General features: G+C 56.6%; 1 protein-coding gene across 1 annotated transcript; it reads right to left on the bottom strand.

Moving 5' to 3' along the window:
• Positions 1-12422: 12422 nt before the first annotated feature.
• Positions 12423-14012, bottom strand: LOC135976638 (protein FAM170B-like). The gene is made up of 2 exons (XM_065573506.1): positions 13943-14012; positions 12423-13207 (listed from the first exon to the last, which is right to left on the bottom strand). Exons 1-2 carry the CDS (start codon positions 14010-14012, stop codon positions 12423-12425), a joined length of 855 nt encoding a protein of 284 aa, XP_065429578.1.
• Between the last annotated feature and the right edge of the window lie 2188 nt (positions 14013-16200).

The following is a 16200-nucleotide window of genomic DNA, read 5'->3' as shown; positions in this document are numbered from 1 at the left end:
AGAGGAGACACTTAGATCTCAAAAATTAGATGAGATGTTTCAGTCTGAGCTAAGTAGTTGCTGCTCTTAACAATTGCAACATAATAAAATACAAATAAAATAGACTATTTCAGCCATTCTATTATGTCATAATCTGATCTGCGTAAACATGATAGGACACCTCATCTTATGCACTGCTCCTAGTGACACTCTCCAATAGATCCCCATCCTCCACCGGCCGGGAGGTAGGTAGGGGCGGATTGTTATCCCTACTTGAAAGAGGGAGAAGCTAAGGCTGAGAAAGGAGAATTAACTTCTCTTAGGTCACACAGCCAGTCCGTGGCAGAGTTGGGAATAGGACCCAAGAGCCCCGATTTTCAAACTAACCATTGGATCTTGAATTTCAGACATTGAATGACCTGAATAAAGTGCTCTCAAGTGAGTTCCAGACCAGCAAGAGTTCATAGTAATTATTCAGCAAGTATTTTAGGAGAACTGGAATGGTAGAGAAAATAATGAACTGCAGAGAAGCAGCAAAATTTGTCGAACATATGACTGGTTATGACTATTTACTTGGTCTTAAAAGAAAACAACAGGGACCTGAGTCTCCTCCCTGTCAATAACCCCCTGCTCAGCCAATCAGGGTATAGACCGAGGGGCGGGAGGATGAGGGTTCTCACCAGAGAGCCCAAAGGATGGCCCAGGTCATCGCTGGGGATCACTGTCTGAGCACTATTTCAGCCCCACATTTTTCGGTGGACCTCCCACAATGGGAGTTGTAGAGCACCCCCCACGACACACACACCCCTCCTGGTGGTGGGAGGGGAACGGGGAAAGGACGAAAGAAGTAAGAGATGAAAAGAAAGGAGGGAGGGATGGAGGAAAAGGTAAAAGAAAAAGGACAAACCTTAATGTCCTCAGAGATTCTAAGGGACAAAATCCCAGGTGGGGAATAAAATTTGGCCACCTTAAGCTAGTGTTTTCCATGCCTAAAATTCAGCTGGCGCCAGATGCAGCAGACTGAACAGGTTCCAAACCTCTCGGAGGCTCTTACCTTCTAAACAGGGACGTCAGTTTTCTAGTGAAATCAGGAAAAAGAAAGGAGAAAACTCAAAAGAGGTTCCTCCTGGTGCTCACATACATGAACCCAAATACTCTCTCAGTCCTCAAAGAGAGACCTCGAGAAGGAGACTTGCTGAAGCAAAGCTACAGGGGACTCTGAGGTTTCCCTGGCCCTGCGCCCCTGTCCTGCCTGGCTGATGTCAGCATCTCTCTGTGAGGTCACCACCTCCCCAGCACCTTTGACCAATAGGCTGAAGTCCTGAAAAAGGCCTTTGTGATGTCACTGTCACACCCACTCCTCCCCTGCAGTGCTAATGTCCTGCCACAGGGCAGACACTTTGGAGGTTTGAGCTACACAAAGAGGAGACACTTAGATCTCAAAAATTAGATGAGATGTTTCAATCTGAGCTAAGTAGTTGCTGCTCTTAACAATTGCAACATAATAAAATACAAATAAAATAGACTATTTCAGCCATTCTATTATGTCATAATCTGATCTGAGTAAACATGATAGGACACCTCATCTTATGCACTGCTCCTAGTGACACTCTCCAATAGATCCCCATTCTCCACCGGCCGGGAGGTAGGTAGGGGCGGATTGTTATCCCTACTTGAATGAGGGAGAAGCTAAGGCTGAGAAAGGAGAATTAACTTCTCTTAGATCACACAGCCAGTCCGTGGCAGAGTTGGGAATAGGACCCAAGAGCCCCGATTTTCAAACTAACCATTGGATCTTGAATTTCAGACATTGAATGACCTGAATAAAGTGCTCTCAAGTGAGTTCCAGACCAGCAAGAGTTCATAGTAATTATTCAGCAAGTATTTTAGGAGAACTGGAATGGTAGAGAAAATAATGAACTGCAGAGAAGTAGCAAAATTTGTTGAACATATGACTGGTTATGACTATTTACTTGGTCTTAAAAGAAAACAACAGGGACCTGAGTCTCCTCCCTGTCAATAACCCCCTGCTCAGCCAATCAGGGTATAGACCGAGGGGCGGGAGGATGAGGGTTCTCACCAGAGAGCCCAAAGGATGGCCCAGGTCATCGCTGGGGATCACTGTCTGAGCACTATTTCAGCCCCACATTTTGCGGTGGACCTCCCACAATGGGAGTTGTAGAGCACCCCCCACGACACACACACCCCTCCTGGTGGTGGGAGGGGAACAGGGAAAGGACAAAAGAAGTAAGAGATGAAGAGAAAGGAGGGAGGGATGGAGGAAAAGGTAAAAGAAAAAGGACAAACCTTAATGTCCTCAGAGATTCTAAGGGACAAAATCCCAGGTGGGGAATAAAATTTGACCACCTTAAGCTAGTGTTTTCCATGCCTAAAATTCAGCTGGCGCCAGATGCAGCAGACTGAACAGGTTCCAAACCTCTCGGAGGCTCTTACCTTCTAAACAGGGACGTCAGTTTTCTAGTGAAATCAGGAAAAAGAAAGGAGAAAACTCAAAAGAGGTTCCTCCTGGTGCTCACGTACATGAACCCAAATACTCTCTCAGACCTCAAAGAGAGACCTCGAGAAGGAGACTTGCTGAAGCAAAGCCACAGGGGTCTCTGAGGTTTCCCTGGCCCTGCGCCCCTGTCCTGCCTGGCTGATGTCAGCATCTCTCTGTGAGGTCACCACCTCCCCTGCACCTTTGGCCAATAGGCTGAGGTCCTGCAAAAAGCCTTTGTGATGTCACTGCCACACCCACCCCTCCCCTGCAGTGCTAATGTCCTGCCACAGGCCAGACACTTTGGAGGTTTGAGCTAGTCCCTGTGGATCACCCCGCTCAATGAGTGTTCATTCTAGGAAGCAAGCCGGCCAGACAGTAAAACATCACAAGCTGCTCCCAATGCTACACTTGGATTGCTACCAGACTAACGGATGGGCTGTTGTGTGGTACAGAAATGTCCCTGCGAGCTCTCACAGCCTGAGCGACGCCAGCAGGAGTGAGAACGGTGTCGCCCGCTCAGGTGATCACCTCAGTGTGCCGCAGATCCCCCCGGGAGCACCAGTGGAGTTGTCTGCTAGAAAGGAGACTGATTTATGGCTGCTAATTAGGGGCTGGATTGGGGTCCGCCCCCGGGGGGGTGGGAGAGGAGGAGGCTGCCAGGAACAATGGCTTAGAGCAGTAGATTGTTCCCCTAGAGGCACATGGACGAAGTAGACAGCCCCCACCTAGCGTGGGGGAGGGACAGGGTCCTGGCTGTACCCGCTGGTCTGCAGAGGGGCACTGTGGGCAGCTGGATGGTGCAGGGAGCGGGCTGCGTGCCAGGCTGTGTGGGAGGGGTTTGCTTCCGGCATCACAGTCATCACAGCCCCGCACAGCCCCGCACAGCCCCGCACGGCCCCGACGCAGCACAGGGCCCAAATGGCAGGACCCAGCCTGTGGCAATGGTAAAAATGAATCTCAGCCTAAGCGCAAGGTGCTTTGGGCAACAGGTTCAAGGCAACAATACAATGGCGCCAGCGCCCTCTAGTGACTGCCTGTGTAAATACAGCGCGTCTGCTGGCATTGCTGCCTCCCAGAGGCAATGACCTCTGACACTGGTGGTACAAATTCTTTCCGGGCCTGCTGCCTTTGTGGTCCGTATGCAGCAGCCGTTAGCCGTGAGGGCACGAGCTGTTGGGGCTTTTCCGCTCCCCCAGTCACCAATACGTTTTTGCAAGGAGTGTGTTTAAGTCGAATGGGTCGGGATTTACGTTCATGTCAGGATCCTGGTTTCTGAACTTCCTTAACTCTGTCTAAGCCAGGGAAACTTTGCAAACACTTCCCACCAGCACCAGCACCGGGCCAGCCCCATGGGTCATAGCGGCCGTGGGAGCCTGACTGAATCTGGGCTGCTGGCTTTTTTTAGACACTGTGTTAGCTGTCCCTGCTCAGAGTAGGTATCATGGATCGGGCGCTTCAAACAGCGTCCGCAGCTGACGTCCGAGAGAGGTAGATCAGAGCAGGGCCAATGTAATGGACGGGGCACCATTGGTAGGGACTTGAGACTCTGGATCTAAAAGCAGGATCGGCCGCTGCTCATGTTAAAGGACCCAGCTGTGTGAACCCAAGCGCTGGAGGTGACACAAACCGCTGTCTATGGCCTGGCCACTAAAGGGGGACAGAGACACCATGTGACCGTGGGTTACGGTAGCAATAGTGCAGACAAGGCTGCAGTGGGACGGGCACCGGCAGGGTTTGTGGCGCACAGCCCTGCAGCCAAGCAATGAAGGGGGTAGTTCAGCTCAAAGTGGCAATGGCTTTTTTAACCCTTTAAAGAAGATCCCTGGGGCAGCTGTGCAATGACGTAGTGTAAGAACATCGCTGGGACGCGGGATCATAACAGGGGCAAAGCTTAGGTGAGAATCCAACTGAAGACGTCACCAGAGGGTCTATTCATTTACAAAACCAGTGTCACAGCACGGGCAGCTCATGATTTTAGTGTTTTTGCTTAAAGTCCCAGCTCCCAGACTCCTGTGATCCCAGGGGACTCTTGGCTGTCGTTTTTCTTTGAAACGTGACCCCTCGAGGTTCAAAAAGCAGAAGGGAAATAAAAGACAGCGGTGGTGGGCCTAGGTCAGCGCTCCAGCCTGGGACACAGGGAGACCGGCTTCAGGCCCCTGCGCTGCCGCAGACTCCCTGTGGGACCTAATTTCCATTGAGTCTAAACACCTTTGAGCGTCTGGGCCTTAGTCTCTCTCAGCCTCAGCTCCCCAGCTGTCCAATGGGGATACCAGCCCTGCCGCACGAGGTGCTGTGAGGGTAAATACTGTAGAGACTGGGGGATGCTCCAATACTACGGGATGGGAGACAGGTGTAACTTTAGGAAAAAAATCTCGTGGTTTTGAAGCCAGGCTGATTAGTGGTGGTCGAATGCCTGGGCTGAGCCATGCTGCGGTCACAGCCCCATCTACTGCTAGGGTTAGAAAACCTGTCTCAGCACCTCTGTAAACTGTTACCCCTACAGCTAATCTCTGTCATGCTGCCTGCCGGGCCCCAAGAGCCTGCGTACCAACCCCAGGGCACAAACCCCAAACTGGCTGTGAGGTCTCCACTTAGATTTCACCAACCAATCATCAAGTGCAAACTCCTCAGGCGCTAAAAAAGCCTAACCATGGAGTCACAGACAGTCCCCGTGGGTACTCCAATCTGTCTTGCCACGCAGGTGAGCTACCCTTGTGATAGATGGTCCCTTACACCAAGAATCACAGCAATATTCCGTAAAAAGCAACAGAGAGTCCTGTGGTGCCTTTAAGACTAACAAATGTATTGGAGCATAAGCTTTCGTGGGTGAATACCCACTTCATCAGACGCAGCAATATTCAGGTTACTCCCAGTCCCAAAGGATCAGTCACTTACCCCAGGTCAATTGTACCTTAAATCTCATACCAAAGACAACGTTTGTAGACAATCCTATAATAAACTATATAGGGATTTATTAATAGGAAAAGGAAACTAGAGGGTTATTTACAGGGTTAAAGCAGGTAAACATACACGCACAAATGAGTTACAATCATAAGTTTCAAAAGGTAATAGAAGTCTCTAATAAGCAAGCTCTATATGTCCTTTAAGACTAAGCAACTGGGGATCTCTTGCTTATGCCTAACAAACCTTGCCCCCCAGACTCCAAGCAGCACAAAGATAATCAGCGCCTCCTTGTTAGGGGTTTTATCCTCCTCCTCTCATGTGCTCTGAGCTGCAAACTCTACTGATGTGAGGAATCCAATTGCATGACTCATCTTCATTGGTGCGGGGGGGGGGAAGAGCAGAGCAACAAAGTCTTTTGTCCTTTTTAACGTTCCACAATAGTCCATCTGGTGTCCATGGGCCTTTCTTGCTAAGCAGGATGTAACACCTTCAGTTGCAGATCCGTCCATCACACGAGTTAATCTCTCTCTCCAGTCGGGTGATTTATACAGTTACAGAGGCTTACAATATAACTGCTCAAATACTACCTTGCCATATAGGATACAGATGTTATACATTAGATTAAAGCTGCAGCAACTCACATGCATTTAATGCAGTCTAAACGCTAAACACATTCTTATAATTCGAATAACTGTTTTAACAACACTAATACACAGGGGAGCAAGACTGTTTCCAGGTCTGTATTTGGCTGTTTTCAGCGGAGACAGGGGGACCTTGGCATGAGATGGCACCTGGTCTGCTAGCGTCATAATCTCACGCGGCACCTGCCGAGAGCAGCAGGCTCTCAAGAGAAGCCAGAGCTCGGATGAGAAATGCAGGAGTGTAGCAGAGACAGCCTGCCCTTATAAGAGGACCGTGGGCCAGGAGCAGACAGACTCTCTCTGCCTCGAGGGAGGGGGCCTACCTAGAGGTGCCTAGAGTGAGGCAGGGCTGGGGAAAGGCCAGAGGGGCTGGGGGGCTCCAGGCTGACAACTCCCCAGGCTGCAGGGCCTTGTCCAAGGCTAGGGTTACCATACTTAAGGTTTTAAAAAAGAGGATACTCCATGGGGCTCTGGCCCCGCTCCTTCCCCTCCCCAACTCCACCCCTCCCCCAAAGTCCCCGCCCCAACTCCGCCCCCTCCCTTGAGTGCCCCGCATTCCCCCTCCTCCCTCCCAGCCACACGAAACAGCTGCCCGAGCGCTACCGGCTTCACGGTTTGCCGGGCAGCCCCCAGACCTCCAGACCCACTGCGCCCCCGGCCGGGCACTTCCCCAGCGCAGCCGGAGTCCGTGAGGGGAAGCGCCCGGCCGGGGGCAGGGTCTGGAGGTCTGGGGGCTGCCCGGCAAACCGTGAAGCCGGTAGCACTTGGACAACTCCGCTCTTCAGCTGCACAGAGCTGAGGAGTCAGGGAGCAGCAGCAGTCGCCGGAGCCTGCTCTAGGGTAAGCCAGGGATGCCGGCAAAGCTGGGAGTATTTTTCCCGGACACGTTCGGCTTTTTGGAAATTCCCCCCGGACGGGGGTTTGATTACCAAAAAACCGGACATGTCCGGGAAAAACCGGACGTATGGTAACCCTATCCAAGGCCCCATAGAGGCACTGGGTTGCAGAGAGAGGCAGCAGGTCCAGACCTGACCTTGCCTATGATGAGTGGCTGACCCTGCAGCCCGCCCCACGGCGCGGGGGCTAGTCGGTGACTGGCAGTAGCCCAGAGTGAGGCAAGGTGGGGATTAGAGGGTTGGGGGTTCCCCAGAGAGGGGAGACCCAGAGGCAGAGTGTGGGGGCATTGCCAGGGGGCAGCACCCCAGATAAAAGGGCACCGGGGTCTGGGAGGGACACGGGGCCAGCGGTAAGGGGGATCACTGGCCTGCAGAGGGCGTTCCGGAGGCTGGCGAGGTAATTCCCTGAGATGACCAGCAGGAGGTGCCGCAGCGGTGAGTCCCACATTGCTACACTCCCCCAAACAGTGCAGGTGAAAATGGATTTTTTTGCTACAAAAAGGCCATTTTCTCTCAACAGGAAAAATCTTGCAATGGAAAATTTTGGCCCAGTGTCCGTAAACTGAAAGGGTGGAAGTTGATCGTTTGTTCCTGTCCCGGTTCAGGGATGAGCTGCACCTCTCTCAGGGCTTGTCCACAGGGCGAGTTAGTGCACAGCAAGCCCGGGTGTGAATCTAGAGCACGCTAACTTGCTGCGCACTAACTGACCATGTAGACAATTTCCCTCCAGAATTAGGTAGGCCCGACTTAGCCCTCGTACCCCAGCTCTTCTGGGGCCACTAACAGTCTCTTTCTCTGCAGACCCTGCTTCTCTGTGAGCTTCAGGCAGGGCCGGCTCGAACTTTTTTGCTGCCCCAGGCAAAAAAGAAGAGCGCCGCCCTGTCGTAACACCCCCGACCCCAGCACTGTGCTGGGCCGCCCAAACCCAGCCCCCCCATGTGCCACGCCGCCCAACACCCCCCCGAGTGCCGCGCCGGGCCGCCTTAACCCCCACTCCCCCCCCCGATTGCGGGGCCGCCGAAACCCGCCCCCCCGAGCGTCAGCCCGCCGAAATCCCCGCCCCCACCCGAGCAGCTCGCCACACAAACCCCCGCTCCCCCCGAGCGTTGCGCCGGGCCGGCCAAACCCCCGCTCCCCCCCGAGCACCTCTCTGGGTTGCCCAAACCCCCTGCCCCGCCCCCAGCCGCTGCACCGGGCCGCTCAACCCCCCGCCCCCCCCGAGCAGCTCGCCGCACAACCCCCCACCCCCCTGAGCGTTGCACCGGGCCGCCCAAACCCCCGTCCCCCCCAAGCACCTCGCTGGTTTGCCGAAACCCCCGCGCCCCCCCCAGCGCCGCGCCGGGCCGCCCAAACACTTGCACCCCCCCCTGGTGCCGCACCGGGCCGCTCAAACCCCCGCCCGCCCCTGAGCGCCATGCCGGGCCGCCCAAACCCCTGCCCCCTACCGTTGCGCCAGGCTGCCCAAACCCCTGGGGCGCCGGGCCGGGCCAGGCCGCCCAAACCTCCGGAGCACTGGGCCGGGCCACCGAAAGCCCCAACCCCCCCAGTGTCGTGCCGCCGAAAACGCCCCCGCGCTGCCCGGCCGAAACAACAACAACAACATAAAAACAAAAAACCCCAAACCCTCGAGCGCTGCCCAGCCGAACAAGAAAACGAAACAAAAACACTGTGAGGACCCCCCGCACAACAAAGCCACCTAGGACTGAGTTAACTCCTTGCATCCATGTGGCAGATTTCATGATTGCAATCAAATAGACAATTCATGAAAAAAATCCACATATCTCCTCTGTTCTTCACTGTCCCACAGAACTAACCTCCCTTCTTCCCTTCTGTGCATGCAGCGTATCACAAATGGGTACCAGAGACCACTGGGTGTAGACAATGTTTCTACTAGTTGGAGTGATGCTTTGATATGACGCTAACGTTAGCTTTTTCCATGTGCTCTGATTTCAGCCCATGGGCATGTGTGGTTGGCATCTAGGAAGACACTAGCTCTGTCTGTTGGAGTCCGCAGCACAACTGGCCCCAGGCCTGGCTGGCCTCTAGGCCTTCTGCCTTTGGTTGTTTTCCTGTTTGAATGAGATTCTGGTGATAGAAGATGTGAAGCTCCTTTTCGGCTGCCGACGTCTGACCTTAACAAAGGACCTGGCGGTGCTATAAGAATGGGGAGTGTTAAGCTGAGGATGTGGTCAGCTCCTGCTGTGTCTGCCCCGCAACCTGGACGCAAACCGTATCAAGGCAGACTTCCTTCCGGGCCCTTCCCCTGTGCGAGTGTCACTCTGTGAACAGAGAGAGAGCTGTGAGGCAGGTTCCCTTAAGAAATGCAGCGTCACACCCAGACTCTGCTCATGGCAGGCAGCCATGCGGCCAGGGCAGTTACTGTGAGCGGGCTGGGAACGAAGGCGCTTGTTCCGGAAATGCTCTCCTCTTTGGAGTGAAATCGGGTCTCTTGAACGCAGGATGCTGACAGAGCTGCCTGGGCCCAGGCACGATGCTGCGGGGCTGCTGCTGTGGGCACTTGCCTCCCCCAGCTCTGACAACACACCTCAATCGGACCTGCAACATCTTGTGCTATTGCAATCTGTGGTCCCCCCACACGGACCGGTCCATACACCATGAGCATGGCCTGCCACGCTCCCAGCCACTCCAGCACAGCTCCCACCCGCTCTGCCAATGCACTGCTGTGCGAGGTTGGAGTATCCCCTGCCAGTCCAATTCTGCTCCCTCCTCCCTGCCCCAGCTCTGCCAAACCACTTGCCTGCTGCCTGCAGGGCCAAGTCCTTGCTAGCCCAGCGCTGTGGAAGTACAGAAACGTCTCACTGCTACAGATATCACCATTAGCCAACAGCGGCACCTAGCGCCAGCTGCCCCTTAGTCACTGTCTAGCCAAACCTCGTTAATTCGGGGAGTGACTATTGTTGTTTGGTTATTTGCTAATTTGCAAACAACCCCCGCTCCCTCCCCCAGTAGGGTGACCAGATGTCCCGATTTTATAGGGACAGTCCCAATTTTGGGGTCTTTTTCTTACATAGGTTTATAGGGTCAGTCCCGATGTTTCACATTTGCTGTCTGGTCACCCTATCCCCCAGCAAGTTGCACACATGATAAAGATAGGCAAGGCCAACATATCCCACAATGCACTCTGTTCCTTTAGGTTGATCTATGAATGTTCCACAGTGTTTTTAGCATGATCTTAGCCCTGCGAGTCCTCACTACAGCCTCTGCTACTAAAACTCTGCTACCAAGCGGGACGGTTGGTGGAGACCAAAAACTGGGTCTGAGAATCATCAGGGTTGTGGATAAAGGGCAAGCGATTGTTTTGGTCAACCCGGTAGGTCGGCCACACTCTGATATTTACCTCCTGGCCGGATGGGGGCAAGTGGCACACTCAGTAGGTCACTCGGGAAGCATCTGGTTGACGTTCTTTCTGGAACACAGGGGTCTTCATGGCAGTAGCTGGGGCTCACAACGGGGAGGAAGAGAAAAGGAATTAATACTAATCCCTCGCTGTGATATAGCACTTTTCCTCCATAGATCGCTAAGCGCTTTACAGTGCAGGTCAGTGTCCCCTTTGTACAAACTCCACCCGTCCCCCAAAGTCCCCGCCCCAACTCCGCCCCTTCCCTGCCCCGCCCCGGCCCTGCTCCAACCCCACCCCTCCCGCAAAGTCCCCGCCCCAACTCCGCCCCTTCCCTGCCCCGGCCCTGCTCCAACCCCGCCCCTCCCGCAAAGTCCCCGCCCCAACTCCGCCCCTTCCCCGCCCCAACTCCACCCCTCCCCTGCCCTGCCCCCGCCCCAACCCCGCCCCCTCCCTTGAGCGCCCTGCATTCCCCCTCCTCCCTCCCAGCCACACGAAACAGCTGCCCGAGCGCTACCGGCTTCACGGTTTGCCGGGCAGCCCCCACTGCCTCCGACAGGGCTTCGTGCCCTTGATAAGAATGGAAGCTGCATGGAATGTAACATATGAACAGGGGGTTATATGGTGACTTTAGGGCTGTGCTCCTTAGTAGCCAAACTAAACGGGGGATGCTCTGATGGTCACACACGCTGCTTCCCTTCCCAGGTTAGCTGCTGTTTTGCATGGAAGGGGTTCTGCCTTTGTCTGGCACAAAGAAATGTCAGATTCCCAGAGTCACTGTGTGATCTCGGTTGAGTCATTTTGCCTCTTTGTGCCTCAGTTTCCCGGTCAGCCGCACAAGGCTCTGGATGCTACCACTCCTGCCAAGGGGCGTGAAGCTTCATTAATGAATGTTGGTGAAAGCCTTTCGTCCCCTCAGCTGAAGGGCGGGCGGGCGGCTGTGGCGTTTGGTGCACTTGGGAGCACAGAATGTTTCCCCTGCTTTACAGCTGGGATCTGAGCGCCAGCCTGAGCATGTCAAAGCCGCCTAGCAGATTTTTATGTCCCTCTCGCTCAATTTAGCACCTGACTGAGCTGGGCCAGGCGCTGTGGAGGACACCGGCCCTTTGCCTGGACTAAGACACGGGCTGGGGTTTAGGTCAGGTGGATCTACTGTGGGTCAGCTAAACCTGCTCCTAGTGAAGATGCAGGTAAGAGCTTTAGCTCCCTTGTGGCTGGTCGAGGTGTGGCCCCCGCCCACGCCCCCTTCCTCCCATCCTTGCCCCCCGCCCACACCCCCCTTTTTCTCACCCAGCCCTTGCCCCCATCTGCCTTCCTGACCTCCAGCCCCCTGCCCAGACCCTTTAGCTACCTGCCCTAGCTCAAAAGCCCCTGAGTCGCTGCGGGAGCCTAGGGCCCCCTCCCCCCCCCGACGAGAACCCTGCAGTAAGTCACTTAGCTGATGTCTGTGCCGGCGGGGCGCGCTCCCAGCTCCTTGCTCCGTGGCGGCAGAGGCCACGGCTCAGGCTTCAGGGGCTGTTGGTTGTTGCCGCCCTGTGCGTCCGTCTCTGGGGATGCTGCAGAGAGACGTCTTCTCATCACCTGGCTCTCGTCGATGGGCCGGAGTCCGTGTGCGTCTCTAAGGATGTGTCTCTGCTACCGACCCTCCAGCCCTCTGGGTGGTGGCCAAGGCTTTAGGCTGGGTCCCGGCAGGGAGAAGGCTGGCTGATGTCATCAATTCTTTCCCCGTCCCTGGTGGCTGGGTCGGGTGCGGCCACGGCCCTATGGAGGGGTGGGGCTCGGCGTTGCTGTCTGGGGCTCTGCTGGCATCCGGCAGGGCCTTGCTGCGGGAGCTGCAGGTTGCTCCTCCGGCCGGGCTGGGGGAGGGGAGGGAGCCTGGCAGCTCCGGTTCGGCCTGTTGGCCCCGGGGGGGAGCCTGGTGTGGATCTGGCGCGCTGGGCTGGGATGCCGTTGGCCTGGCACTGCTGGAGCTGCCAGTTCTCATTGTCCTGGCCTCACGTGGAGATCGGGTCTGGCTGGCAAGCAGGCAGCGGGCAGGGCTTCCTAGCCGGGGGCAGCGACTGGCGTGTGTGCCCGGACCCGCTGGCAGAGTCGTCTCCGGTCTCAGCCAGCAGCTGGGCTCCCCCGGCGTGTCCTTGCCAGGCCTATCTGGCAGCCTTGCGTGGGCGCCGTATCTCTCCCCCACACTTGCTGCACTCCCGGGCCCCACGTCGCCGTCTCTTCCGGGGCGGCTCTCCCGCCCTGAGCTGCCCCAGCACCCGGTAGTAGACGCGGCAGCTGAAGCCTTCGCGCAGCCCCTGCTTGACATGCTGGGTCAGGGCCTCCAGGCTGGGGAAGACTCGGCAGCAGGCCAGGCAGCGCAGGCCCTGCTCGGGGGTGAGGAGCCACTCAGGGGGCGCTCCCATCGGCTGCTGCGGAGCCTCCTCCGCTGGTCCCCCAGCGTCGCTCTCTGCCTCGGGGTCCACGTCCCCCAGGTCGGACCTGGTGTGGGAGCTGCTCCGGTCCGAGCCAGCAAAACTTTCTCCTCCGATGTAATTGGCCTTAAAGATGCGGGGGCGCTTCCTAATGGCTTCAAAGCCAGCCCCCGTCTCCCAGGCCACTGAGACGCCGTTCACGACCCTGACCTGCATGTAGAAAAGGGTCTTTTCTTCTCCCTCCCCCTCGGCCTCTCTGACACGTGCCGAGCGCTTTCTCTTCACGCCGGCGCCGGGTGAATCCCCTGGGGGCTGCGCACACAGGCGGTTGGAGGCTGCAGGCTGCACACCGCGGGCAGAGGAGTGGCTGGTGACGGATGTGGCCGGGGAGGTCTGCTGGCTTGGGTCCCTGGGGCCTGCAGAGGTAGAGACCCTCTGCTCCGCCGTTTCCTCAGGAACGGGGCTCCTGGCAGAGACCCCCTGACGAGGGGGCGACTCCCCTGATCTCTGCGACTCTGAAAGCAGAATGAAAGCCCAACTCCTGCGGCCATCGCCCCCTGCGGCATGTTCCCCTCCAGCTCCCAGCCCTGTGTCCCAGGCTCAAAGGGGCCCCCCGCATGGGCAGGGGGAGGAGGTGGGGAAGGGGACTCCCTGAGTACGAATATCAGGGTAGCGACCTGACACGCTGTGCCCAAGGATGGGCCAGAGCCCCATCGCTTGGCACACTGGAAACTAGGTTGGACAGAGCCCTAGACAACGTCCTGTCGGTGCCGATGCTGCCCTGGATTGGGGGGGATGGACACTCTGCCCCATTGGTCTGCCCCAGCCCTGACATCTATGACCTTACTAGGAACAGCCTGAGACCTGGCTGTGCCCATCTCCAAGGCCCCTGGCCTAGGCTCGTTAACCCAAGGGCCCAGGACTCTGCAATGGCATCTCTACATGGAAGAGCCATTTCGTGCCCCCAGATATCTCCTCTTCCTGATGTCTCCTTCACCGCTGGATGGAGGGGGGGGAGAGTCTGTGTCTCCCGTTCCTCTTTTCCATTTAACCATTTAGAGGGCTCTGTCTCTTCCCACTTGGAGTCTGTTTCCCCCACTGTGCCCTGGTGGAGTCTCTGTTTCTCTCCCCCTCCCCCTCTGAGACCTCCCTGGGCCAGGCAGAGAGAGAATTCGAGTTCATCCTTGACCTAGGACCCCTGCCAGCCTCTCCCCCGAGTGTCCTGTGGCCCCAGGGAACGTCCTGCTCACCTGACCCCTCCTGGGCAGCTCCAGGATTAGTCTCTGGGGCGTCAGCAGGAAGCCCCTGGCTGTGCGCCATGGTCCTGGCTCTGGGGACTCGGGCCAAGGCTGGTGCCTGTCACAGTCCTCGAAACCTCCTGGATTCTCTGTCCCAGCACCAGCCAGAAGGTCCAGGTCTCTGATGGGGAAGGGATGGCGGTTCTGGTCCAATTCTCAGCTAAATCCCCAGATCTCACAGTGCAGGCAGCAGAGACAGGATCACGATTGACCTGAGCCAAGGGTTTGATCCAAGTGGCACCAGACGGTTGTGGTTTAAATCGTCCTGGAATGTTCTGGTCCCAACGGCATCAGGCTGTTTGGATCCAAACGGCTCAGAAGTTCTGAGCTGGGTGAGGTCATTGCCAGCTGGGATGACACTGCTCAGTTCTGTGCGAGCTGCTCTCGGGTCCAGCCGACCCTCCTCGTGTCCCGTCCAGGGAGGGCCGAGTTCATGAGGTCCCAGCCAAACCACTCAGCTGGGTCTATGCTGCACAAGGCCCGGGCGGGCCCATCCGGGGTCCGATCAGGGCGGGTGGAGCCATAGCCTCTGGCTTTGTGCTGGCACAGACTGACGAGCAGGACCATTCATATTCCTGTTGATTTGGGTTACGGTAGCGCCAAGAGGCCCAGTCGGGACCAGGGCCATTGCTGGGTGCTGCCCACACCCAGAAGGGCTGCCAGTCTAAATAGACAAACTGAAATAGACAGAGAGTCTGAACCCATCACACCGTACACAGCCCGGCCCCAGCACAGAGCTCCTTTGAGATGCCTTCCCCAGCCCGTTTTAATCCTCCAAACCACCACTCCCCGCTGCCCACGGGCCCCAGGCAGGCCTCCTTGCTGTGCCGCCATTCACCCCACCCTGACCCCACAAATAGAGCTGCAGGCTCCATGTGGGGAGGAAGAGATGGGGGGCAAGTGTACCTCGGTCAGGAGTGTCTAATGGTGGCTCCTGGCTGCTTTTCTTCCCCCCCCTGGAGGCCTCTGAGGCCCCACCAGGATCTAGCTGTCCCCTAAAGAGACACCAAATCAACAAAAGCCTCTCAAGGCGTAACTCATGCCAACCCCAGCCAATGCCGTGTAACTGTGCCACCTGCACCCAACCCCACCTCCAATTCCGGTCCCAAGGGACCCGAACCCCTGTTCAGAAGTGTGATGTCCACCAGTGGGTCCTCCCAGCCCGATACACCTGCCCCCCTGTCCCTGAGCTCCCCAGCCCCGGGCACTCTGGCCCATGGATGGCCCCATCGCCGACAGAGGCACCAAGGTCTCCCCAGTCTCTGGGACGTTAACACTGAATCTTTTCCTCTGGGGAGATTGTCTCCTTGCAGTTCCCATCCAGCCCTGTTGTAAGTCAGAGACCTGCCAAGGCCCCTGGGGCAGAGCTGTGGGAGGGATCCCAACCCAGCTTCCTCTGGTGAAGAGCTGGTCTTCTAGCTGGAGGGGCCTTGCCCCGGGCACCCACCAGGGGGTGCCTTTCCAGCTGTGCAGTGCAGTGCAGCTGTTCTCCTTCCTCCCGCCCCCCCCCCCCAGCCAGGCTGCAGGGAATGGAGGTGGTTCTGAGCGGAAAGTGCCAGAATAAATGCTCTGGGTAAGAAGTCGGTGATGCACATCCCAGCCCCTCTCTCGTAGCTGATGGCGAAGAGCTGTGGCATCGCGGTATCAGCCACATGTAGGGCAGGCCCTTGGGGGCCACCAGCTGGTGTGTAGACACTTTCTGGTGTGAAGCTGGGAGAGCGCTCCCGCCCCCCAGGCTACACTGAAAAATCCTGATTGGCTGGGGGAGTGGCACTCAAACACACAGCATTAACTCTGACCCTGGGAGGTTGAACGAATGGTGTGGGGCAGCCTGGGAAATTTGGAAAGAAAACAGAGAAGCTGCAGGACAGGAGCCCTGAGCTGGGGCAGGGCGCGAGCTGCTGGTAGGAGAGCCGGCTGCTGGCAAAAGGGGATTTGTGTAAACTCTCAGCCTTCAGCCCCATCCCACTGCCAGGCTGTCTCTCCGTTCACATCCTAGTATTTCAGGGTGGGATAGTTGGTCACCTGCTCCTTGATACGTTGCAGGCTACATCATGCTAAAGCGCCCATGTCCAGCCTGCAGCTTTGTCCCGTAGTCATCTCGGGCTCACGTACATATCCGAGGCGTGGAAGAAATGTTGACAGATCCATAAAACTCCTAGTTCTCTCTGAACTGATTGCATATCGTCAGGTGTTGGCATCTGCTGCTG

This window comes from Chrysemys picta, chromosome 19, assembly GCF_011386835.1.
Source record: "Chrysemys picta bellii isolate R12L10 chromosome 19, ASM1138683v2, whole genome shotgun sequence".
In the NCBI taxonomy this organism is placed as follows: Eukaryota; Metazoa; Chordata; order Testudines; family Emydidae; genus Chrysemys; species Chrysemys picta.
This window is presented reverse-complemented; position numbering and strand designations above follow the sequence as displayed.

Bases quoted from the DNA above. Each gene is read 5' to 3' on its own strand.
- LOC135976638 (XM_065573506.1), bottom strand. From the start codon at position 14,012: ATGGCGCACAGCCAGGGGCTTCCTGCTGACGCCCCAGAGACTAATCCT. The intron at 13,208-13,942 runs GTGAGCAGGACG...TTCTGCTTTCAG, and splicing joins AGCTGCCCAGGAGGGGTCAG to AGTCGCAGAGATCAGGGGAG.